Here is a 26,820-nt window from a genome sequence, read left to right on the forward strand (position 1 = left end):
GTATAATTGCATGCTTGGAGAAGGGAAAAAATGTACTGCTGTGATTTTAATACATTTTAATCTACTTCTGTTGAAGCAGTAGCTAAGGTATTGGCCCCTGTACAATTAAGAAGAAGGGTCTGCTCTGGTGAAATTTTCAAGTGTGTTTTATTCCCACAGTACTATTCTGCTTAGGAAAACTTGCATGTTAATGAGTGTAAATAAGATGAGGCAAGAATTTTTATCTGCGTTAAGCCACATAATTAATTATGAAGAGAATATATGATGGAATATAATATGGGTGAGATTTTTTTCAGTGAGAATAGTTGATCACCAATTTGATAAGACTTGATCAGATGTTGGAACATGGTATGCAGCCTTGAACCCTGCCTTTTTTCTTTTAACTAGCCAGAGAAATGATTCTTTTTTTAACCTGGAAGTTCCCCAAAACTGGTGTAATTCCAGGGTAACATTTCTTAAATCACTGGAAGTTTTTAAGGCTTGATGAAAGTTTTCTAAACCTAAAAACCAGCATGACTTGTGCAAGTCTTTAAGAATTTGAATAGTTAATATCAAGCTTGGGAAGTGGGCAGACTTTTCCCTTTCCTTCCCTGAAAGAAAAGGGATTACAGTATTTAGACTGCAACTTAAAATTTGAGTCCTGGTGTCTAATAGAGATCATTCCTTCTTCTGATATTGATAGAGATCTAGTTTTAAGGATAGGGATGAGTATTAAAAAAAATTTAAGTGCAAATTGAAGCCTTATTACCTTCTGTACAACACATGTAATACTGCTTTCATTGTGTGGGATAAATTGTGCACAACTTCATCACTGAGTATGTTCACAGGGAGTCAGTAACATGTTGTAATATTCCTAACACACTTTTCTTACTTACTGATGATCTTGAGAGGTAAGGAGGTATAACTCTGTATAGATAGAAGATGTGGGGGTTTTCTTCACTTAAATGAGATCTGTATCTCTTATCTTCACCGGCTATTAGTTTGAATTTTTAGTCCTGTTTTTTTGACAGCTCTTTGACAGGTTGAGAGATGAGCAACCAGACTTCAGAGCAAAAATAATAGTAATTACGAGTGAACTTACACAGCCTGAACTGGACCTTAGTGAACCAATCAAGGAAAAACTTATAGAATGCATTAATATTATATTTCATTGTGCTGCTACAGTCAGATTCAATGAAACACTGAGGTGAGTCTAAAATTCTGTATACTCTGATCTGGTAAACCAATGTTACTGAAAGGGAGAGGGTAAATCGGGTCTCGGCGCAATCTTGCAAATATTCAGCTTGTCAGGCTACTTCATGTACTCTGACATTGGTGTCTTCGGGCAATTTCGTGATGCCCCTTAAGGTAATAATCTTTTCCCCCAAACTCATCTTAAGCTGTTGGGTTTTCCTTTGCTCTTCTTAGGAAGATGGAGGCACATTATTTAGACCTGCTTCGTCAGAGGTTAGAATTACAGTATTCAACATGGAAAAGTTGATCTCTCTTTAAAGCTTTAGGCAAAAAGACAAATACAGTATTAGTACTTAGAAACTAAGTAAGTTATTCTTGTAGTTTTGCGATAGGCCCCTCAGGTTTTGTGTGTGTGTGTTTGGTTGGTTGTTTTGGGGTTTTTTTTTGACTAAATCCCTCTGCCTGAATTTCAAAGTCGTCTTGAAGGGAAGCTGTTGAAGGGACAAGGGAACATGTTGCTATTCTGAGTGTTCCTAACATCATGCGTTGCTCTGGTATCTGGGATGGGTAGGAAGGATACAAATAAGCTGTAGCTATATGTATTGTGCTCACAAGTAATATTAGAGCTTTTTTCCTGGTGTGTAAAAGGGAACACAAACTATTCCTTTAGCCTTCCTTGTTAGAAGGGAAATGCACATTTTCAGAAGATAACTTTTTGGCAAAACTGCATGTGGGGGAAGTTCTAGCATTTGTTCTGTACCTGATGAACAAACAGGAGATTAAATACTGCTCAGCTTTCTCTGTGTCTTCAGCAAGTCTTTCATTAAGAATAGAGGTTTGCATTGGAGGGAGAAGGGAGAAGTAGACGCACAGGGAGAAAGCTAAAAGTTGAAAACTTCCATGTTGTACAGAAAATCTATTATGGAAATACTAGAGAAAGGAATACCAGAAGCAAGAAAAGATTATATTTGTTTTTTGGCGAAAACAACAACTTGATTTAGTGTTAAAATACTGGAATAAATGATTTTGTGAGAAATAGCTCACATTTTTTGGGAGGGGGAAGTAAAGCAACTTTGAGATAAAACACTTCTCAACTCTGAATTTCTTTGATTTGTTACAAAGGCTGGCACTATCTCTCTAAGAATGCTATACTGTATGCTGAAATGTCATAAGGTAGCCTGTGTTCATCACTGTTTTATGGTCTTGAAATGTTAAGGAACTGCCAACCTGATGAAAGCCAAGAGGGACTTTTAAAGCAATTTGAGAGACTGGAATGGCATCTTGGTAGAAAAAGCCACTGGCAGCTTCTGCTTTCTTGGTGGGCCCAGTATGTTGTTTAGCAAAATAGAAAATGTGAGCATTTCTTAGGTGCTCTGGTGTCAACTCTTTCCTAACAGATGGGCTGGAATGGTTGGAGGAACCTTACAAATCTGAAGACCACCTAGAGCAGCCTTCATCAGATATATATCAGGAATAACTAATGTGAAGTTCAAAACACTTGACTTGGGGCCAGTGGTAGGAATAAAGTCAAGAAAGCAAAATACTTGTGCTTATTTTTGAACTCTCCCTAATTTGGACTTGCTATACACTTTTGTATCTTTAAGTGATGCGTACAGCTCTAACTCCTTCCTTTGACTTCTTGAAAGAGACAGTGAAGACTGAGAACAATACTTTTATCTAAAAAAAAATCCAAATTTATTCAAAAGTAACATTTTCCATTTATGTTAATTGCTTTGGGATAGTGGTCCCCCTCTCCTGCCTGCCCAATGCTTCAGTAATAATGTGTGGTAAAGAAGTCTTAAGCTTAGTGCTTATTTGGGGGGGACTAAGATTTTTTTCTTTACTAATATAACATTTTTTTGCAATAAAGACTTTGATAAATATTTAACTGTATTGAAACTTTGTTGATTAGTACACTGTGTACAAGAAAACTAGTGCCCATAGTAAATTTTGTAGGCTGGAGAGAATATCTGAATTGTATAATCATAGTAGTTGATGAGTAAGTTGTGTTCTGATGGGAATTATAGAGACATACCTGCTCTCCTACAGTGTCCTTAAGGACTATTTTAATGAGAAGCAGTGAACAGTGAAGTTGGAGGATGAAAGTGTGGTTCTTGGTGGTTTTCCTCCGCCCCCGCCCCCCCCGCCCCTTGTGAAATCTTGTTGTGCTATCCTACAGGAAGATGTCAGTCTCCAACTTACTAGTCCTCTAGGCCTTCCCTGTGAGTTGTTGACTGACCTCAAGTTGAACTAGAAAGTTCAGAGATGCGTCTCATGTGTCATGTGGCAGCTAGGTGTTGTGTTGCATTATTTTCTTCACATTTTATGAAAAATGTAGGATTGGAATTTAGCTTGAGGAGATCAAACGTATACTGACTTTCCCACTGTAGTAATGGAGCATGAGGATGCTAATAAGAACAGAGTAAAACTGAAGAAAATTATCCTGAACATTGAGAGATGTTCTAGATTAAGACTGGGGCATACTAAGCAGAAAGTTAGGATGGTGTCCATGCTGCTTTTTTTGGGAAGGGTGGAGTATTTAGGAATAGTTTATATACCCATCACTGAGGCATTTGGGAGTGGCTTGACCAGTTGTTTCTTTTTGCTTGTTTCTATCTTGCTTTCTGCTAATCAAATATGTTTCATCAACAGAGATGCTGTTCAGTTAAATGTGACTGCCACACAACAGCTCCTCTTCTTGGCACAACGAATGAAGAATCTGGAAGTGTTCATGCACGTCTCGACTGCCTATGCATATTGCAATCGAAAGCAGATTGAGGAAATAGTTTATCCACCTCCTGTTGATCCCAGGAAACTGATAGATTCTCTTGAGTATGTGTTACGTTTTATGAAGCTACTTCAGTAATCTGTAACCACTTGCTTCCTAGTAATGAAGTACCAAAAAATGGTTTGGAACCTGAAAGATGAAGAAATTAGCTTATGCTGTCCTGTAAGTCTGACAGCATGGCTGACACTTCCCTTTACAGGAAAGGAGATGGGTTAAGGTTTTATGGTTGCTTTCAGTGGAGCTAGGTGTGGAGTGGTGCTGAGGGAGAGGGATACTCCTATCTACTCATGAGGCCTCCTATATGCTGAGAGTGACAGTTTTTCATCTGTATGATGAGCTGAATCAGGAACTATTAAAAATAAACGCTGTGCTGTTACAAGTGTGCTAGCACTGCCATTGTGAAGGAAAGGGATAAAACCAAGACAGTCCCCTTTAACAGCATCTTCCACTACATCCAACTAACACCATTGTGAGGTCAGACTGAGATGCTGAAATAAATCGTAGTACTTAACTGCTTAGAAACACAACTGTAGAAGTAGTCCTGTTAGGTATTCAGAGAATGCAAACATTAAAAATCTGTAGTTTTTTTAATCTTGAAATGGGCATTAGTGGGGGGAAGAAATTACTCATTCTGTATTTTATGTTCTGTGTGTATTAGCTGTCCTGAGGTCTTAGTCAGTAGCTGCCAAACCCTAACAGAAACAGGTGGCAAATAGGGGATAAGTCAACTGTAACCTAACAAATAATAATCTCAACTCTAAATCAGTCTCTTCCTTTTTCCCTGTCATACAAAATATCACCCCTTGTAAAAGAAGTATGAAACTAAAAATAACTAAAAAGTAAAATATCTTCTTTAACTTATTATATATGGAAGAGCACTAACATTGAAAACAAATGAATTACTACCTAGAATGCACACTGAGCCAACTTTTTTTACGATGTTAACTTTAAATAATCTTTCAAATGAGATATTCTGAAATAGTCATATTTTTTGTCTCTCTTTTCTTTTTGCAAGCAGGATAAATGATTTAAACTGCTTGCTCTGGGCTTGGACAGATGTCTGCATTTTAGAACTCATGGCAGTGAGGGGAGGCTTCTGTGAACCTATGCAAGAGGGCTCTCTCTAGCCAACAGCTGAGACACATAGAAATCTGTATCCCTTCCTGGACTTTTATACTCCTCTTCCCACCCCAGTTTGTATCATGAAAGGAGTCTGATGCGCATTGGCTTTGATTGTAACAGAACATTGTGAATAACAATGTTGGCTAAATTCTGTTTATGCGGCTAAGATGTTGGGTGACTGAGGCAAACAAAATCCAAGTCCTGTTTTGAAGTGGAGAACACCAAAGTAGCAATAGTTCAAGAGGCGCGTCTCTGTCGTGCCTGTGTGCTATGACTGAAGGTTATTACAGTTTTGGATGCAAACTGCTGAATGAATTGGGGAGCAAGATGAAATTGCAAGATTTAAATAAATTAAGGGGAGAAACATGGTGACCCAGCTTGCTTCAGGGGTGGTGTGTGATTGCTTAACACACAAAGGTGGAGGTGATGCTCATAATGCCTTTGCAGTGGCATCACTTTCTAGATCACTTAATCTAACTGAGGAGCAGTGTGCCTGTGTCCCAAAGACTAACTTGCTGTGTCTGCACTTCATGTTTGAGAACTTAGTTGATAGAATTAGTACTATTGTAAAGGAATGTATTACTTGCTCTGTAGTTGGTGTGTAATAAATTAATTACTTGGGCAAAAAGGTAAATAGCAGTATGCTTCTTGCAGTGGACGCTGAACGTGCAACCCTCCTCTCTCTTACTGAGAAACTTGTTTTCATTTCAGTCTGTATGGCTTTTTCTTTAAAGGAGGAAACAACAAAAGAAAAAAAGATTTAATATTTAACAAAGTTCATAAATGTACTTACTTTCTACAGTACACCGTATAAAATAGTTTCAAATCACTTTTGGAACTGGGCACATGTTCTGGTGAAAGATGATTTTTTTGTGGTTCTTGGCATTTACTGTCAAATATTTAGGTTTTATTGTTTAATTTGAAACTAAATGAGCATGAAGTCGGTATAAACAGTCTTCTGTCAGTTGCTAGTAATGTCCTTAGACAAACCAGCCCAACTACACTGCTGCTGTAGGATCTCAAATATAACATTCTTCCTTAAGATCCCTGTTCAGAAGGGTTCTACATATGCAGTTGCCACCTTAAATAGTAGTGTGTAATCAAAATGAGTAATAGGCAGGCTGTATTAAACTTGAATTTTCTGGCCTCTGGGATCGGCCTTCAGTTCAGATAAGCGAAAACCCCTAACTTATATTTTGATGAATGGTATTTTAGGAGGTTATGTGATTTTTGAAGTTAAGTGCAGTATAAACTGTCAGCAGACATTGATTGTTATGCAAAAGTTTGTGGAAATGTTTTACAACTTCCAGCTGTTTAAAGTAGAAAGAAGTATGTGACATGCGAACTTCAGTGGGAGTTGGTGTTAAATTCTGAAAATCAAGCTAAGATTTAAAGTGTACTAGTGTTAGATATTGGGGCTGTTGCAGAAACATGAAATACAGACCTGCTTTTTTAATTATTGCCTAAATTTCTTTACAGAGTTTCTTGTTCCTCTGTGCTTATGCAGCTTCTAGGGGATGCTAATGCTTTGGTGGTTTCGGTGGGGGTTTTTTGTTGAGTTTTTTTGCCTTGGGTGGTGTTTTGAAGAAGAGATTGGATTTTAATTTTACTTTCCACAGTAATTTTGATTTATCTGGTTATCCTCTTTGCTTTTACCCACCACACCCCTAAGCCTGGTCCAGTGAAGCAGCATGCAGTAATTTACACTTGCCTCTTCTTTTGTTTCTTTAGGTGGATGGATGATGGCCTAGTGAATGATATTACTCCTAAACTGATAGGCGACAGACCTAATACTTACACATATACAAAAGCCTTAGCCGAATTTATAGTACAACAAGAAGGTGCAAAATTAAACACAGCCATTATAAGGCCATCTATTGTTGGTGCTAGCTGGAAGGAGCCTTTTCCTGTAAGTCACGGAGTTTTCACCTGACCATCTTGCCTGTAAACTGTAGTGCATACCGACAGCCTGTTTATCTAGTGACCTTCGTAGAGGAAAATCTTTTAGGCTATGAAGTTGTGGCTTGGTTGCTTCTGGATAACAACTCTGATACAAAAGCTATCGAACAGAGTATTCTTGCCTGTGAAATTTAGGGGTAAATTACTTCTAATCATAGAACAATACACTTCTATCACAGTGGGAGATACTGTTTCACACTTTAATTGTCAGCTTTTTACCTCATGATTTTGTGTATCTTCATCTGCTTTTCCCTCTTCAGTATGCTTTGGTGTGTCAGTAGCTGCAAGGGTTGACTAAGAAAACAGGGGACTGCAGAATATAAGATGTTTTGTCTCTGCTTCTTCTGTTAAACCCTATAAGCTTTGCAGGGGATGGCATAAATTCTATGTACTGTATGCTGTATTGATATATAGCATATATGCTTCCTTCTGTATGGGAGACTGGTGTTGGAATAACCTCTCTAGGTCACGACTGAATGTCTTTCAAGCCCTTAAAATCCGTATCATTGACTTTGTGTACCTTTTTGAGTATGTACAATGTACATGTCAAACTAAGTATATAGTGTCTAAATATTGTCATTAAAGTTGAGCAGGAATGTCTTCTGTTTGAAAAATGAAGAAACTAATAATCAATAGCAAAGTTATCTGTCTTCTGTGAGTTGCTAGAAGCTAGTCTAAAAATACTTGTGAACTTGAATACTTTCAACATAAACATATTTATAGAGACACTGCCCCACAGTTTATTCACTAAGAAATAAACAAGCTAGCATCTCACTTTGAAGGACCAGTGCAGGTAGATCTCGTGTCTGAGTCATAGCAACTTGTTACATCACCAGACTTTGCTATGGAGGAACTTCATTTACAGACATGGAAATTAATAGCTTTCTCCTCTTTATTATTTTTGCCCTCCACCCCTAACACTTCTGAAAAATTTTCAGAATTTCACTTGAAACTGCTGACTTATCCAAATCCTTTCCCTCCCCCCTGTTCATAATAGGGATGGATTGATAACTTCAATGGACCTAGTGGTCTCTTCATTGCTGTAAGTAATGGATATACTTAAATTTTTTTCCTTCCTTTTGGAAGGCAACAAAGCCTCATATGTTTTACTGGTGGGTCTTCTGTCTCTTTTTGTTGTTGTTTTGTTCTTTAAGGCAGGAAAAGGAATTCTTCGAACAATGAGAGCTTCCAACAGTGCAGTAGCAGATCTTGTTCCAGTAGATGTTGTTGTCAATACGACACTGGCTGCAGCCTGGTATTCCGGAGTTAATAGGTATAACAGGTGACAGTAGAGAGTACTGAGTATTTTGAAATTATGTTGTGCATTTCATTTTAACAAATCAGTCTTCTGTTGAACTTCTAATTGGTGTCCTGCTATTCCCCCAGGAGAAAGGAATTTAAGATTCTGACAGCATTAGTCCCTCAAAGTATAACTTCCTTATGCTAAAGAGGAAGACATCACCTGCTGATACTGTTGTACAATCTATGCCTCAAAATTCTTTCCTGGGTCTTGTTGTAGTCAATGCAATCTACAGTAATGTAGGTGACGCCTTCTCTGAAAGTAAAGAAATATGATAGTTAAAGGAGAAAAATGCTGGAAGATGATACAGAAAGCAAAAAAATCTAACATGAGACTGATGCTTTCTGCTTTATGTAAATGATGCTGTTGAGGGAAAGGATAAATTTGGGTATGTCTTTTGTCTGTTTGTCTTTCTAACTTGCTCTTCTGTCTTTTTCTTCCCCAGACCAAGAAATTTAATGATATATAACTGTACAACAGGTGGCACCAATCCTTTCCACTGGGGTGAAGTTGGTATGCCATGTTTCTTTTTTTCATAAGCTTTAGTAGAAAAATAAGTTCAAATAGTAAAAGCACAGGCTATAATCAGTAGGTCATATTACATTTTTATTGTTGAAACTAGTATAATAGCCATACCTCTCAATTTTGCAGTGTATTGTGCTTTTTCATTATCTTCCATTGTTAATTCTCTCCCCTTGCAGCATCATGACAGTTTAATTTTGTCCTTGTTTGTTTTTTTTTTCATTCCATTATAACTTAAATGATGGGAGAACTGATTCTTCTGTTTGCTGCTGCCATGACCTAATCTGCAGAGCGTGGGTAGTGTGCAGAGAAAAGCATTGCTCAGGGGAGCAGTAGTGATGTTGGGTTTAATGCCAACCTTACTAAATACATATGGATAAACAGCCCACAATTGGATGTTTTGTACATCTGCATAATTGAGAGGTGTGATAATAGTTTTGCACTTGTGTAGCTCTTTGTAGTGATTGGCTTAAATTAATTATTGGTTGAGGTGGCTTTTTTAATCTTCCCATAGCTACGTGAGACCAACTATTCAAGTACAGGGAAAAATAATCTTTAAGTATGGCCACCTATTTTCAACTCTTGAGATATCCTGACTAGAATGTAACCCACGTGCCAAAAACTTTGTAATAGTTTCTGTTATAAATAGTAATACAGGCTGTCTGGCATAGTTTATTAGCTTTTAATTTTTTAGAAATAGAATTCTTAAACTCAGATTATTTTTTTCTTTCAGTTCACTTTCAATACTTAAATCTATTTTATTTCTCTTTACTACTTCATGCTTTTTACTTGCTTTTGCCCATTTTATATGTATCTGTATTTATAAATCTTACTGCTTCAACCAAACTTGGGAAATTGTTGACTTAATTTATATCCCAATTTGTATTGGGGTATTTAAACACTGTCTATAAACAACAGCATAACGTTACAAGAGATGATTAAAAGGAGAGGTGAATTTCAACATAATTTTTTAAGACACTGATCCTGCTTATCTGTCATGTACAGCATTTTCAGGTGTCAGCAGGAGTTTCACATGGAGTCCCATCCTAATTGCTTTTTGCTTAATGCTTAAATATGGATAAGTTGTTTAAAAATATCATTTGAAATGCGCTTCAGATGCTTGCAAAGTCCTCAGTCTGTTTTTAAGTTATTCTCCACACAAGAGATCAGAATAGCCTTCTTCATGAAATATAGATGACTATTGAAATAGCTTTACATGCTATATAAACTGAAATTGCTGTGAATTTTTGAAACCAACAACTTCTAAGGTAGGGAAGAGGAACAGAAAGAGAGAAGCTATAATATAACATGATACTGAAGATGACGGCATAAAAGACCTCTTGATTACAATAAGAACCAGCTCAACAGTATTTTAGGTTAAAAGCTTATGACTTTAAGTTTTTGTGGATTATAGAAGAGTTAGGGTGGTTATTTAAATAACGTACTGACATAAATACTGTACACTGTAATGTACTTTGAAAACCATTAAATTTTACATGGTTTGGTTATTACCAAAGCTGTTATGCAACTTTTCTTTCTCAGAATACCATGTAATTTCTACTTTCAAGAGGAATCCTCTCGAACAGGCCTTCAGACGGCCCAATGTAAATCTAACTTCCAATCACCTTTTATATCATTACTGGATTGCTGTAAGCCATAAGGCCCCAGCATTCCTGTATGATATCTACCTCAGGATTACTGGAAGAAGCCCAAGGTAATGGTGACTAGCTCTGTCTTATCTGTTCCTCTGACTTTTAAACAAAGCTATGCTTACCCTATGATGTATATTGATTATTTTTTAAAATATTTTTCTTCCCCTGAATGCTTTGAGACTAAAACTCAGCCTTTTTTCCCTGAGAACAGGTGCTTGAATTCAAAGTGACTTTGAACTTTCTAGCAAAAGTGAGGATGTTTTTGTTGGATAGTTTGGGGGTTTGAGTAGTCAAGGTAAACAGAATTACAAGATCTAGCAAGTGATGTTTTCTCTTGAATAATAAATATTCAAAATATGTTGATCCTTATTTTTTCCTACAGGATACCACATTAATTTGAATTTCAAGATAAATCCGTTAGAAAATGCAGTAAGGCACCCTAACTGTAGTCTGCAATCCAACCCCCTCTTGCATCAGTATTGGACTGCAGTCAGCCATACAATGCCTGCATTTTTGTGTGATCTTTTGCTCAGATTGACAGGTCATAAACCATGGTAAGAAGGACAGGGCTAAAAATATCTTGCTGGTAAGGTTGTGGAGACTGGTGAAGAAGACATGGCATGGGTACTGTTTAGACTTACTAACTGTAAGCAGTAACAATGCAGTGACTGTGTTTTGAAGAGATTAACGACTGGCTCAGCAATGCTGTCCAAGATATGTCTTGGATCAGAATACTAGTCAGTCATTAAACTCTAGGAAGTGGCTTGCATTAAGATCATTGCTATTATAAACTGAAAATTGAATGGGAGACAGAATTGTTAAATGCAGGTTATTCCTGTAGATGATACAACTTGATCTGATATGTTGGTTTGTATCATCTCAACATTCCATTCAGTTTATAATATTTACAGTATTATCTGGCTAACTCCTTAAGTGGTGAAAATGGCATACCTCTGCTAAATAGGCTAAATTATGTAGAAGGAATATACGACGTCACTTCAATTTGTTTCAGATTTGACAAGCCATATGATTTTAACTTATTGCATATGTTATGTTTTCAAAAGTATTTGTCTTCAGACTCTAAAATCTCCAATGTGGTGACAGTGTATTAACACAAGTGAGTATTCATTCATTGTCCTGTAGTCTAGGTCTGTCTTACAAGGACAGGAAAAGTTCTGTAATAGACTTGGCACTGGATCAGTAGAAGGAAGCTATGTTAAGTGGTTTGTAGGAGAGCTTCTAAACTGCCTTGGGTTCTGTTGTTCCAAGCCTACTCAGTAGTGTAATACAGCAACAGCAGTGGCAGGAGGCTGTGCCTGTATAGTAATCTTCCCACACTAGAAAGATGTAAGCTCTTCAGATCAAAAGAAGGTATTGAAAATATAAGTTCCTGGCTTTTAGGTTCTTTTGCAATTTTAAGTTATTATTAATAAAAATTGGTAGAAATTCTCTGAGAGATATGAAGACTTCATCACTCACTAAAAATAGTTATACTATAAATGCCAACCTACTGTCTTTCAAATGGTTAGGAAGTAGTGCTGCCAGAATCTTGTCAGTCTTTAAAAGGCATCTAATCTTTTAAGTATTTGACCAGTGGGAGTAAAACAAGACTGTGACTAATCATGTTTAGAACATTCTTTGCAGTTTTATATTGTAACACTGGGAATGTTGAATCTTGGTTTTGCTTTTCATGGAGTTCTTACTTGATGTTGAAAGATGGAATTTAGAACTTTAATTAGTACTAGTATGATTGGTGACATTAAATTTCTAGCTTGTGAAGTATTACTGATATGAGTGTTCCTAATTAGTTTAATATAATGGTAGGTGGGAGAGTTTCCTGTCATACACAAGATTTCCAGTTTGGAGGAAAGATGGGAGATTCAACTAAAACAAGCTATTGTTCAGTCACTAAGGTTACTCAAATGCACTTGAAAGAAAATGTTTTGATACCCAGCCCAGTTACAGGAATATCACTTTCATTATGTAGTGCTCTTGTCTTTTTTTTTTGTTTAAGCATAGGAGAAGTAGAAGCAAATAAATACACAGATGCAAGCAAGACATGCAGTGTTAAATCCTAATAGGCTTCATGTGTTGTTCAATAATAGAAGAAAACTAAGACAGATCTTTACTCTTCCACTTCTTTTCTAGTCTTCTAGCTCAGAGTACTTTGAAAGCTGCTTTAACTGATGGGCTGGAGACAGTCATGGTATAGGGATGTACTACTGTTGCTATGGTCATTCTGTCCAGTTGACAGAGTGGTTTTAATAGCCAGGTAGCATGTACTAGAAAACTTCTAAAGCCTTGGAAACATTATTGGAGATTCTTAAACTCAATATAATGCTGTTCTGAGTGGAGAAGGGCTGGCTTAATCTAAAATGTGATCTTTTCCACTGCAATTTAGCAGAAAAACTTGAGCAGTATAGTAAAAATGTATTTGAACGTTCTTGTGCTGATTTTAGTATAATGCTAACTTGATTTCTCATGGTCAATAGTCTGCCCTCAGTGCTGAGCCTGAATACACTTCTGAGGTCTTAATTGCATACAACGTAGGAAAAACTCTAAGCAATGAAATTACTGTTGTAGGTTTAACTGCACTGTTGTCACACTGTCAGGATATTGCACTGTGACTGAATGAGAACTTTTTAACAAGTAGAAGAATAGATCAGGCCTATGACCCTTCAGAACTAAAGGATTGTGTTCATAATAATAATAAAAAAACCCACTTGCTGTTCAGGGTTTTTTGAAAACTTGTCTGTTGAAATCTTTCTGCAATATGAAATCATTCTTTTGCACCTCACTTGTGGAGTCTCACATTTTTAGTGAGATGGAAATATTTTTGCTGCTTCTGCATCAAGTTGAAGGTTCTTGAATTTAACAGTTCTCTCATAATATTAAAGAGTTAAGGAAAGGGAAGGAAGAAATAATACATATAATACTTCTTCCAAATTTTGTAGAAAGAACATGTACAGTAAGAATTGGCATAATGAAGATTTAATATTTTACACTAAATACTTAAGACTGTTATGGCATTGTGCAGTTACATAAATAGTGGTGAGAATCCTTAGCATCCAAGTTTAAGGATAGTGTGGTCAGTAGCTTGCCATATATACTTAGTTGCATAGCAAAGCTTATTAATTCTCTAAATAACTTTAATATAAGGCATAGTTCTCTCTTGTAACTTTGCATAGTGCTTAGCACAACAGAACCACATGTTATTTAAAAACAATTCAGTATATTTGAAATCTTAAAGTCTTTAAAAATACACACCCAGCAGATCTTTCCAGTTACTCTGGAAGAATAGAATGTGGCATGAAATATTCAAAGTTGTAATTCAGGGATTTCTCCAGCAATTCATTTTCTGTTACTGCCTCTTAGAAAGCTAAAGGGAGGGCATGGTTGGTGTATGTAGGGAGGGGTAAAGGACATAATTTCATATCTATCACTTCAATTTAAAGCTTCTTAAACCTTAACAAGAAGCACCTTTCTTGTAGTCTTACAAACCAGAAATGAGTAGACTTGTATTAAATAGATTAATATGTTTTTTCCTCTTGGAAGCACTTTTAAGTATGGAGCTGGAAAGATAAGAATTCCAGTAGTATGTCTTACACTTCAAAATTTACAGCCAAATGAAAATCTGAATAAAGACAAACCTGAAAGGTTGTTTTATGAGAGGAATCTTTTTTAAAAATAAAATAAATAATTAACTATCTCTAATGCTTATGCAGAAACTTGCAGATTGGCAGCCTGTAGGCTGAAGGATCAGGCTGTATTTAGCATCAGAACTGTTTTTAGCCTGGAGACAATAGGTTGTGTGTAAGACTTCCTCAAAATGCAGTCATAGCCTTAAGCCAGGTCGCTGTCAATTGTCTGGTATAGAAACATGCCCACCTAACTTACGGATAATTGACTTAACTATTGCTTAAAACTTTTAATTCCTGTGATGTGCTTCTCAAACTGTTGTAATGTATTTTGTGTTAATGGCAGTAAGGACTGCCTAGTAGAGGCAAAATTCTGCCTAGCATCTAGGTGAAAGTCTTGCATGCTGTCACACTGACTTGCTGACTGCTGCTAATGTTCAGTTCTTTATGATGATCAGCAGGTCTGACTTTTTTCTGTCTTCAGCTTACGAAGGTGTGATGCAATGCTTGATAATATACTGACTGGTTATATATGGCTTTGATATTTATGACTTGTATCCAATAGCTATCTCTGGAACAACCTGTGAAGTGTATATTTCAAAACTTCAGGCTGAGAGATAAAATTCCATTATGTGTATTCACGCTCTTTTTTGAATCCTGTGTATTCCCATTGCAGGAGGGATATGGTGCCATTGAAGTTATAAAACTTAGTCTGCCAGAGCTACACAAGTGTCCACTAAATGATACTCATTGCTGACATCTCTGAATGAGAGGCTGTCACTATACTTTTCTTCTTCTCAAAAAAAAAAAAAAGTGTAGTTTCATGTTGATTTAGTGCAAACTGACAAGCTGTCACCAAGAAGGTTGGTCCTTTTCTGCTAACTTTGTAATTGATCTAGCAGTTGAGAGAATGTGGAGACATTTGATTGTTTTGGCCGATATATCAAGATACTAACCCTACAAAGAAAAAAAACCATTTTTCCACTGATTAATTGAATCAGCTGGTTCTGTGGCCAGTCACTAAATTCAGTTTGAGTTTGAGGGCGAAAATCTGCAGCTGAGGTAGAGCTCTTTTTAGCCACTTGATTTTTTAAAAAAATTTTTTTAAATTGGCTTAGCTATGCTTAAAACCCATATCCATAAGCAGAGACAGCAAGATTCCCAGCAGAGGTTAGTCTTTACATTAGTTTGAATTTAGTTTAGTTTTTGTTTACAGAAAAGAGCAAAAGCCAATGTCAGTGGCCAGTAACAAGCTCAAAATCTACACTTGTCTAATCAGGTACTCATTTGCACTATTTAGTATTTTGCAGGGACATAAAGTTTTCTTAAACTGTAGCAGTCTAAGCACTTTAACTAAAACTCAGCTGCCCTTCCAGCTTAGCATAAGAACACAAACTGGGGAGGCACAAAAGGGCAAGTCAATTAAGTTAAATAATCTTAAGACTGTCAGTGGACAGACCTCTGCAGAAACTCTAAGCACTTAGCTACTGTGTCCTCTTTGGCACTATTTTTATCCAGGACATTTTACTATGAGGTCTTTCTGGCTTATCTGACCAGCAAGATCTTTGCTTTCCAAGTTTCGAGTTCTTTTCTGAATTTTTTGAATGACATAATATGCTTTTTTTTGGATGTTCAGTCTTGTTAGCACAGGATGTATTTTGGATGCACAGTCTATGTTCCTAATTATTTTTGAATCAGAGGATTCAACTCAGCTCCCACTGCTGCCACCCTGCCCAATTGGTGAAACTATAGACAAGTGTTTGAAAGCATCTGGAAATGTCTACTAATAAAATTAACTGGTGATCTGAAATTTGAATACAACTCTGAATTACTCTGGAGATAGGTTCCTATGGGGTTTAAGAAAATTTCTGCTTTTTGTGCTTTAGAGATACTCTTACTTTTTCAGTGGTCTCTGCAATTTGTATTACTCCATTTCGTGAGAAGAAAGAGGCAATTTCGATACTCCCTTAGATATTGAGATGCCAGCCATAGTGACAGTAGGGGACACTAATGCGATGCAGAATACTTTCTTTAGCAGAGTTTCTGAGATAATGTGCTATATCCCTTCTACAAGTATGAATGCATCAAGGCAGCTTACAGAGAAAAATCAGTGGTTTTTATTGCTTCTATGAACTTTATTGAACAAAAATTACCTTCAGAAAGCCGTTTCCTGTTAGTGCTGGGTTGTTCTGCTTTCTTTGCCTTCCCCCCCATCCCCCCTTCTCACTCTGTGCTTAAAATAAGTGTGTCCTGCTATAAGGATCAAATTGGAGGCAGTTCTGTGAGATGGAAATACCTCAAGCACCCAAAGCAGGAATTTCATAGCATTATGTTATGTGATACTAGTTAGTACTTATTAAAATTGAATGACCATCTCTAACACTGTAACACTTGAAACAATTTTCTTATCATAAATGTGGGAGCTTTGCATCTGAGAGACTGGATGACTCACATTTTTTGGGTCTACTTCAGATAGTCTGATCAAAGATAAACTTGCCTGAATTGATCCTTATAACATAATTTCTCTGTACTCCAAGTGATGGTTTTGTGGAGTTGCTTCCTCTGCATAATAAGGGATGATGGAAGGTATTTCTGCATATTTTGAAATAGCATAGAACTGACCACCTAACTAGCAGGATCTGCGATGGTCTGTCTGTGCCCTTAAATATTTTTCTGGCCTTTGCTGCAGAAGCAGTAGGGTTAAGGGGCTAAGCCATATTTCTGGTGGTTTTTAAGCCTTGATCTCTTAGTGACCATAATAAACCCATTTTGTTTTGTCACAGTGTGCAGAAAGATCAGGGAAACTGACTCCTTTGCTGAAAGTTGTCACGTGCATATGTTCTGCACTGTGCAATTTGACTCTTTCATCAAGTCAGATTGTTCAGTACGGCTAACTGTTTTAGTATGCTGAAGTGAAAAGTGTTCAGTGTCTGTGTCCTAAACTAAGAGTTACCAACAGAAGACAACATTTACTGTCTCTTAATTTTTATTTTTGTTTAGGGAAGAAACTTACTATTGCACTGGGAAGTAGGATTAGAAAAAAAGGACTGTCCTGTAATTTTTGACTCTATATAAAGACTGGACAGCCAAAGACCACTTTAATAATATGCAGAAATATCCTATTGATCTAATATAACATGCTTTGGATACAGAGCAAGATGGGGTATGTTAATATAGGGGTGTGGGGTTGGAGGGTAAAAAGTTTACAATCTTACTGTGTTTTTCTTGTTTGAACTAATCTTTACCACCTGTAAACTGTACATTCCATGCCTTGGACTGTAGGATGATGAAAACAATAACACGTCTTCATAAGGCCATGATGTTACTAGAATACTTCACAAGCAATTCTTGGATCTGGAATACTGAAAATATGACTATGCTAATGAACCAGCTAAACCCTGAAGACAAAAAGGCAAGTAGCTGTGTGATGTGGGCATGGAGAGTAAAAGTGAAATATGAGCTGATTTATCTGAAATTGCATAAGGATATGAGCTGGTAATGCCACTTAGTGAATGTGGAGCGAACCCTGGTACTAACTCGGCGCTGGAGATCCCCGTCACATCCTTTCAGTTGTGCCAGGGCTGTGTTACAAGCCAGATCAGTGATGTGATCAGATACGAGGAAGGGCAGGACCCCCTTGAAGAGGCCTGATGCAAAAGGTGATTGTCTTTGGAGTGGCCTGATCATGTGATCTGGTGTTACCCATGTATCAGCCAAGTGGTCAAGCTGTTACGGTTTTACCTGTGTCATGAATAAAACAAGGCTTTACTTCTTGACCACTGTTGCTTTTCTGAGGAACAGGAGGTGGGTTTCAAGGGACTTGTTTTTAGACTAGTAACAATTTATATATATATACACCCTTTTCATGCTTTGGCCAGAGCACCATGTGTATTCACAGAAATGTAAGTGTAAATTCTCTCACTTCTTTCTGAAGCACAGTCTTGCTGTGTGACTAAAACTGCCCTGTGCAGGGGGAAAAGTGTAACAGAAGCAGAATGACAGAAAAGTCCTGAAGGTTGTTGAAGAGCAAAAACTGGTTGAGTGCAGGGTCTGAGTAAGAGTGAATGAAAGAGCTCAAAGGAAAAATCTTAGTCTTTCCTACTGTGTTTTGTTGACTGTGTGAGCCTCTTACTTTTGTGCTACGTTTACCAATCTCAAACTAACAAACACCTGTGTGGTGGGTTGACCCTGGTGGGCCAGGTGCCCACCAAAGCTGCTCTATCCCTCCTCTGCTCAACTGGTCAGGGGAGAGGAAATACAATAAAAGGCTCATGGGTTGAAATAAGGACACTCACCAGTTACCAGCACAGGCAAAACAGACTCAACCTGGGGAAACTGATTTATTACCAATCAAATCGGAGCAGGATAATGAGAAATAAAAACAAATCTTAAAAACCACCTTCCCCCCACACCTCCCTTCTTCCCGGGCTCAACTTTACTCCTGATTCTCTCTACATGCTCCCCTCCAGTGGTGCAGGGAGATGGGTAATGAGGGTTGCAATGAGTTCATCACTGCTGCTCCTTCCTCCTTGGGGAGGACTCCTGACACTCGTCCCCTGCTCCAGCGTGGGTCCCTCCCACGGGAGACAGTCGTCCATGAACTTCTTCAACGTGGGTCCTTCCCACAGGCTGCAGTTCTTTCTGAACTGCTCCAGCGTGGGTGCCTCCCATGGGTGCAGCCCTTCAGGCACAGGCTGCTCCAACGTGAGTCCCCCACGGGGCCACAAGTCCTGCCAAGAACCTGCTCCAGCGTGGGCTCCTCTCTCCACGGGGCCACAGCTCCTGCCAGGAGCCTGCTCAGCGTGGGCTTCCCACGGGGTCACCGCCTCCTTCGGGCACATCCCCCTGCTCTGGCGTGGGGTCCCCCCCGGGCTGCAGGTGGGTCTCTGCTCCCCCGTGGGCCTCCCTGGGTGCAGGGCACATCTGCCTCACCAGGGGCTGCACCAGGGGCTGCAGGGGAATCTCTGCTCCGGCCCTGGAGCACCTCCTCCTCCTCCTGCCTCACTCACCTTGGTGGCTGCAGAGTTGTTGCTCTCACATATTCTCACTCCTCTCTCCCAGCTGCAGTTGCTGCTGTCCAGCTTTTTTCCCCCCCCTTCTTAAATATGTTATCCTAGAGGAGCAATGGCTGTTGCTGATAGCTCAGCCTTGACCAGTGGTGGGTCCATCTTGGAGCCGACTGGCGTTGGCTCTGTCAGACGTGGGGGAAGCTTCTAGCAGCTTCTCACAGAATCCACCCCTGTAGTCAGTCTGCTACCAAAACCTTGCCACACAAACCCAATACAACCTGCATGTGGCTACCTGGTTCACCCTGGTGACTAGTATTGACCACAGCTATTTTGGTTTCCTGCATGTGTGCCTGTGCTGCCAGATTCCCACCTCCCTGCCCTTCATATGTCTGGGAAAAGTTATGCAAATCTTACTGGATCCATTCGAAGTTATTCAAAATATATTTGTGCAACAGGGAAGCTGTAATGGAATGGAGTTGTTCTCCCCCCTCCCCCCAGTATTTCTCATGTGAAGATACACGTATAGGTTAAAATAAGCATTGCAACTGAGACAAATTTCTGCTGCACCCCACCACCCCTACCCCTCCCCAGTTTAAACTTCCTTTCTGCTATGGTTTTGTTGGTTAATATTCAGCAGGGTAAAAATCACCAGTTACAGTTTTAAAAACTCAAATTCCCTTATGCATTTGGAACAGTTTTGTCATCTTGTAAGATGCCTTTCCTATTCAGGTATTTTGCTGGATCTAGTTCTATAGTTAAGTTGAAGAAAAGCTGCCAGACTTCTAAATAAACTGTCTAGAAGTAGGAAATACAATAGCTTTTGGTGATTCTCATGTGGAGAGGATTTCTACCCCTTCCTCCCTCTTTCTTCCCCCCCAGCAACTTGAGTTCAGGAGGAATTTAAAAATAACCCCAGATATTTGGACTGTTAATATTTTCAAATAGCTGAATTTTCAATAAGATTAAGAACTAGTTGAAATAACAGTTGAAACTTTACTTTCTTTTATATTATGGAAAATATAGTTTAATTGAGAGATTCTGATAACATACCAGTACTAGAAGGCTGTTTAGGATGTATATATTTTATATCATAACTAGAACTACCTGCTGATCTTTAACTTGCAAACAGTGCTAAATTACAAAGACTCACTATGAGGGATTGTCTTGAGAACTTTAATGGGTTTGTTTTTCATCATACCTTGTAACACACCTGCCATGCTGTTAAGCAGCTTATTTGGAAGCCTGGACTTGGGGATTTAGTGTAAGTATAGCAACTTTTAAAGCTGAATATTTTCAGTGCACAAAACTATGTCTCTTGTTTCAATAACGATTGTTTACCTGAAAGAAAATTGGCAGTTAAAAACCTGCTAGGACTTAAATGGCTGTTATTGTAGAATCTTGAGATGAGGAAAACAATACATCAGTGAAAAACTTGAGTTGTGAATTTACTATAGTAATTTTCTCTCCTGAGGAAGATACTTACATAGTTCTTTTTAAAATATAGCTGTGCAACTCTTAAGGTGCACTCTGTATTTATCAGTCAACTTGGCAGAGAGCAGTGTTTATTCTGTAGCATATTAGAATTATTTTGTTGCTTAAAAGGAAACAACATAATAGAAAATAGTTATTTCTAGAGTAGAATTCCTTACAGACAGGTGAAATGAGGGAGCAGTGCACTCGGAAGTGGAGGGAAGAATATTACTGCCGAGGAGGAAAAATGATTGAAATGGTTGAAATTTGGAAAAGGTGGTATAAAAAGCTGGTGGTTGAGTCAGAGATGGGATCTAAATCTGGATTGCTCCTATGATTAAGGACAAGATAACTTTCTTACATCAAAGACAAATTGGACTTATCTAATATAATGGCATTTATTCTTTAAATCACTATATATAGCAGGTGAATTTTAAAGTAACTAACATTGAAAGCTTTTATTTTATGCAGACGTTTAATTTTGATGTTCGACAACTACATTGGGCAGAATACATGGAAAATTACTGCATGGGAACAAAGAAATATGTGCTGAATGAAGAAATGTCTGGTCTCCCTGCAGCTAGGAAACACTTGAATAAGTAAGTATAAATTTTTATTTTCCTCTGTTTATATTTTCTGTGTTTTCCTGCCCTTGTCAAGTTTTGCTTTTCCATGTTATGGCTTAATTGTTCTTTATAGCACCTCTTTAGCCCTTCTAGAATTCTTCTGTTTCAGTCCAGTGGTCTGAAGCATTTTCTAAAGAAGTCAGATGTCATCTTTCTTGTTCTATTTGTTGTTTCTGAGTTGCTCTTGGTATTAATAGTTTACAGTATTAGTCTGGGATTGTGATTGTAGCTCTGATCACTACTGTATAATGTAATCCAGGTTTCTGATTTTACCTGGGATTCTTTTGGAAGGTAAAAAGGTACACAGCAACACAAGGTCAGAATGGCTCGTACAGTTATGGAGGTTTAATTAAACAATAGTTGTTTCTTCTGGGAATGTGGTCTTTTGAAGCAGGCGAGTAAACAGGCATGGACTCTCCACCTCAGAGCAGGAAACTTCGATGTTGGTGCTCTAAGATGTCTTCTCTTAGCCATTTATCTGTGGCTTAACTCCTCCAGTTTGAATGCATTGTTACTGTCCAGAATTTTACTGGTACAATTGCCCTTGTTTTGTTCGTGGCTGATTCATAAAGATAGTTACAGACTTTTTTGATTTGTCTCTTTAAAGAGTGAAATAAAAGAGTGATTAAGCTTCTTGTTCTGCAATACTACTTCACATCTGCTGTCCTGATAGCACAAAGAGAAGTGGCCTGAGTCATTACTTGTGTCATTCTTCTGAAGACAAGGATTTGCAGTTGTAGAGTGGATTGGCATGATATGTTACGATCTCAAATATACTTCTGAAAGATGGTCATCTGTGATAATAGTGGAGATAGCTGAAGAGGTGTCCCCTTCTGATTTTTTTTTTTTTTTTAAATTTAGATGCTATTAAAAAATGCGTAGGGGTTATACAGTTGCCATTCTTTGTACAAAGGATCTTGCCAAAAATAGCATGAGAAATAGTCTTGTATTAGAATGGCATTTGGTTGCCCCCAGCTCTTAGTTTATATGTGGAATGTTTTGCAAGAGGTTTAGATTGTAACATACATTTACTTTGAAGTACTAAGTGGGCTTTACTTTTGTAATACAGAAATTTAGACTTTTTTCTACAAATAAGGTATGTAGAGGAAGGTCTGGCTATAGTAACACACAGCCTACCTGTAAAACAAGATAAGGGCAGTGAATATTTCCTTAAAAAGAGCTGCCTTTAAAACACAAATTGTCATGATATACTGAACCAAAGAGATTGTTCTAAGAAATTTGAGTAAATTCTTGTTGCTGTTTGTCTTGAAGCTTCCATGTTTACATGTGAGAATATTGCTCAAAGTCACAGTTGCCCTAAAAGGACACTTAGTTTCTCCTAATCTTTAAATATAGTTCCCTGAGAAGGAATGAGTTTAAAATTGCAATGAAGACTTTGGGCTCTGTGGCTGAAAAATCCTAATCCTATGATGTTGTGGGGTTTTTTTGGTCAATGGCAGTTGGAGTTACTTCTACATATATATGAAGTTTTAAATACATGGAGGGGAGGAGGGGAGTTCATAGTGTTAAATATTTCCTTGGGTTTGGGGTGGATGGTAGCCTATTACTGTTACTCTGTGTGTGGGACCTTGGCTTTAAGAGGTTTTTATCAAGCAGCTGTAAAGCAGAAGTACATGCGGTTAGCTGTTAGTTGTCATCTCTTCCACTTTGCAGCAGTGAATTTAAGGAAGAGCCTTCTCTGTGTGGTCCTTCATTTATCAGCTTACTTCTGTCATTCACTTAATACCACTCATAATGTACCTTGAGATGAATAGATGAACAAATTCTATATTAGAAGCTAATTTTGAGTGTTCTTTTTTCCTGTAAGTCTTGGTACCTTTGCTTTTAATTACTTCTTTTGTTTTTCTTTAGGTTAAGGAATATACGCTATGGCTTCAATACAGTTCTCGTGATCCTGATCTGGCGTATCTTTATTGCAAGATCACAAATGGCAAGAAATATCTGGTACTTTGTGGTTAGTCTGTGTTACAAGTTCCTCTCCTACTTCAGAGCCTCCAGTACTATGAGATACTGAAGAAGAGAATTTAGCATTAGGACATCTATGCATATGGTGGTCTAACTGCACAAAGCCTGTAACATGTAGTCATCTCACATTTTGTAAAAGCATAATTTCATCTTAAATTGGAGTGCGAAATATATGGTATGGTATATGTAATGTTAGTTGTGTATCTTCCTGGAAACAGAGAAAATAAAATGGTCAAGTGCCAGGTTGAATTGGCATTAGACAAGTATTTAAATAACTTTAACTCTTTGACCTGGGGAAAACATTTTAGACCACTGACCAAGATAACTGTGCAATTTGGAACGTGTTTGATTGAAATCTGCCTTAACATGATTTTTTCTTTTAAGTTTTACTCCACGTTGAGCAAGATAAATATTCTTAGTAGTTGCTAGTTGCTGTAGACCTATTTATTTGAAGTTCTTCGAAATTACAAAGGGTTTTGCAAGTTGCAAAAGTGTATAAATGATGGTGGATCTCATGAAAAAAATTATTTGAGGACTTTTGTAATTTGTCTTTTTGCCACTTCTTCCCTTCTTCTGAAAGTAGGGATGCAACAATGGTGCCTACTTTGCTTTAAAATTAAAAAAAAAAAAACCCAACCCAACCTTCCTTAATTACTGAAAGGCCTCTTGTCCAATCTGGTCTTCAGAATGCACCTAGTGATTCAGTTCTGTGCTCAAAACTGGCTGCATCCAACTTGTATTTATGTCAGCATGAACGATTTGCTTCCCTGAAAGCAGAATTGATCCTATGATTGAGTAGATAAAAGGAAATAAAGTCACTGACCATCCTCTTTTTTTAAGAAAACAAACACAGAGCCAGCACTTGATTGATACACTTCTGACTTCAAAAGGTAAATGTATTTGAAAGGAATTTATTATGCTTAGTTGCTATTTACATTACTGGTAATAGTAGCTGGACAAACTATAGGCTTTCATTAAGAGATATACCTGGTTTTAAATTCTAAGCGATGTTATCAAATACTTCATGAATTAATAATTTTTTAAATCTCTGAGCTATGAAATTTGATGCATGGACAACACCAGTGCGTAAGCACACTTTCTTATCCCTGCCCCAATAAAATCTCTTGTTGCACTGGGCAAGCAGAGCAAGATGCACCTTGCTTCAGAATGAAAATATGTTAACAATTCTGACATCTGTCTTTTAACTTATTAGGTTTAAATCTAAAGAAATCTGTTTTCTCTGCATGTTACTTTGTTTCAGTAGGGAAAACATTTGTAAAAAGAGCAAGTTGTAAGGAAAGATTGAATCCTTGTTTAAGGCAATACATGAAGATCCCTTTAAATTTTGGTTGCACAGAATTCTATCTGAGAACACTGTAATGTTCCACTAATTGATGCACTGACCAGCACCCTTGCCCAGTGTTTGTTCATTAAAATCAGTTTATACTGATGAACATGTTCTTGAATCTGCTTCAAAAGGCAAATAATGACTTATTTACAAAATAGCTACATTATACTTGCCCTTGGTAGTTTTTTGTCCTATTTGAATTAAGTATGTAAAGAACTTATTTTGCTATTCTTGTGAAAACTCTTACTTTAAAGAGAACACCTTTCGTGCAGGTGTATATCTCATTTTGAAAAGGTAATGGCTTCCTTGTTGAAGCTAAATATTCTGTAGTAAGTAGTTAAGCTGTAATTCCTTTTTAAAATTACCTGTGTATATATAAAGCTAGGGATGAAAAGCCTAAATGGTCTAGGACCACACCTTGTGTGAGAGACCTCTGACTGGCTGAAAATAAATCATGGCTTCTGTGATTGAAGATGCTACTTTAACAAACACGTTAGGTGTATTACATTTTTAGTTGCCTCCCCAAGTATCTTACTAGACCTGAAAGTATGCTTAAGCATTCCTGCATTGTAGACTTTTTTTCAGAGGTGCCTACTATCCAGTGACACCTCTTGTCCCATGTTGGCATGTGGCTGAAGTTTGCAAAAGACAAATACATCATATTCTGAAAATGATTCTGTGAAGCAATTCACTTATGAATTTTGGTTGTTTATAACTATTATACATGGTACTTCTTATGTTGATTTTTTAATACTGAGAACTATGAAGCCAATGAACTGATTATTTCTGGTCCAAAACACTGCTTAGAAATGTATTCTTCTGAATAAATAACGAAGAAAAAGATTACTTTAAACATATGGATATTTAACCTCTACTCTTTAAACATTTGCCAATTTAGAAACCCAAATGTTTTTCCCTCTTTGGAGACCATGTTTCTGTGCACTATTGGTATCTTACACGAATTTATCAGTCATCCTGTTTAACTGACAATAGATTCAGTGTCACCATTTATTACATTAGTTTTGTCACTTCCTGTGGTCAGTCTGTGAAAATCTATCTGAAACTACTGGGGTTTTTTTCCATATCAGAACCCTGTTCTCTTGCAGTTCTTCATACCAGTGTTTGCACATAACAGATGTTGATCAAAAATATGCCAGAACTATATTTTGATATAGTAAGCTAGACTCACTGTACTGACGAGCAAGTTGCAGGAGGTATTGCAGTTGGTTAAATAGGAGGAAGAGCAGACTGAAACAACATGATCACTTTACAGTTACTGGTGTTTAAATTTGGGACCAGGAAAAAAATTTCATTTTCCTGTAATGTTTTTCTCTGCTGTAGGAACAGATGTTTGGAAACAAATGCTAAATCCGTGAGCTTTTATAAGACATAAACAGAAATATTGGGTGCCTTTGTTTGTAAACCAAAAATAAACAAATCCCTTGAAAGTGTTGTTAGTGTTTATTGTATTTATGCATGTTTAGCTTAATTTGTGGTAAATAACTGGATAGTGTAAATGCCATCTTACTGTACACGAGCATGCTCTTTCCTTTGTGAGAAATTTAGAAAATCAAGTTAATGGCTAATACTGCATTGTAAAAAACAAAACAGAAAAACTTTCACAATCACAAAACAAAAAAACAACCAAAACGCCCACATCTAAACCTTCATGGGGTGATATCAAAACACACAGTGAGGTATGATTGGTCATGGTGACTTTTTTTGTATGTCAGCTAGTTTTCTTGGCACTGTCATTGCCTGTTCATTTGTAGTATTAGTTTCAAATTTACATAAATAAGATGGGTGCTTTTTCATATGGTTTAAAAGGCTACTGTGGTTTTGCAGTAGCATTTGGATTAACATTTCAAGGAATTGCAAGCAATTACAGCTATTTGGAGCATCTACATTTTGTGGTGAAGAAGGAAGAAGTAGCGTTAAGTTACTGCATCACCAAAAAGTCTTAGTTTTTTGTTTTTTAACCTTTAATTTCTTGAAATCTTCAGATTTCATGGATTCCTCCTTTTATCAAGAGCACAGTTCTAGAGGTCATGCATCATCTGTAAGCTGTCGTTTGGGGTCTACCAGCTTCAAAGTATAACCTTTCCTTTACTTGACTTTAAGACTTAAACTAGCAAATATAGATGGTTTTTGTTGGTCTCTTTAGTTGATTCAAAATTGAAAGCAAGGAACAAAAAAGTTTTAAGATGTTACCCCTTATGTGTCTTAT

General features: G+C 37.4%; 1 protein-coding gene across 2 annotated transcripts in view; it reads left to right on the plus strand.

Moving 5' to 3' along the window:
• FAR1 (fatty acyl-CoA reductase 1) overlaps nt 1-26,041 on the plus strand; it is a 41,380-nt gene extending 15,339 nt beyond the window's left edge. Inside the window, exons 3-12 of one of the 2 annotated variants that reach the window (XM_074841692.1) lie at nt 1,011-1,186; nt 3,826-4,005; nt 6,815-6,992; nt 8,040-8,084; nt 8,197-8,315; nt 8,788-8,855; nt 10,407-10,578; nt 17,437-17,566; nt 21,105-21,232; nt 23,132-26,041. In XM_074841692.1, coding sequence (XP_074697793.1) covers nt 1,011-1,186; nt 3,826-4,005; nt 6,815-6,992; nt 8,040-8,084; nt 8,197-8,315; nt 8,788-8,855; nt 10,407-10,578; nt 17,437-17,566; nt 21,105-21,232; nt 23,132-23,294 — 1,359 coding nt within the window. In that variant the 3' untranslated portion in view covers nt 23,295-26,041. Of the gene's footprint in view, nt 1-1,010; nt 1,187-3,825; nt 4,006-6,814; nt 6,993-8,039; nt 8,085-8,196; nt 8,316-8,787; nt 8,856-10,406; nt 10,579-10,898; nt 11,071-17,436; nt 17,567-21,104; nt 21,233-23,131 lie in introns of both variants that reach the window. The other variant, XM_074841693.1, reaches the window with a different exon arrangement.
• The last annotated feature ends 779 nt before the right edge of the window (nt 26,042-26,820 follow it).

The sequence above is a fragment of the Strix aluco genome, chromosome 16, assembly GCF_031877795.1.
Source record: "Strix aluco isolate bStrAlu1 chromosome 16, bStrAlu1.hap1, whole genome shotgun sequence".
NCBI lineage: Eukaryota > Metazoa > Chordata > Aves > Strigiformes > Strigidae > Strix > Strix aluco.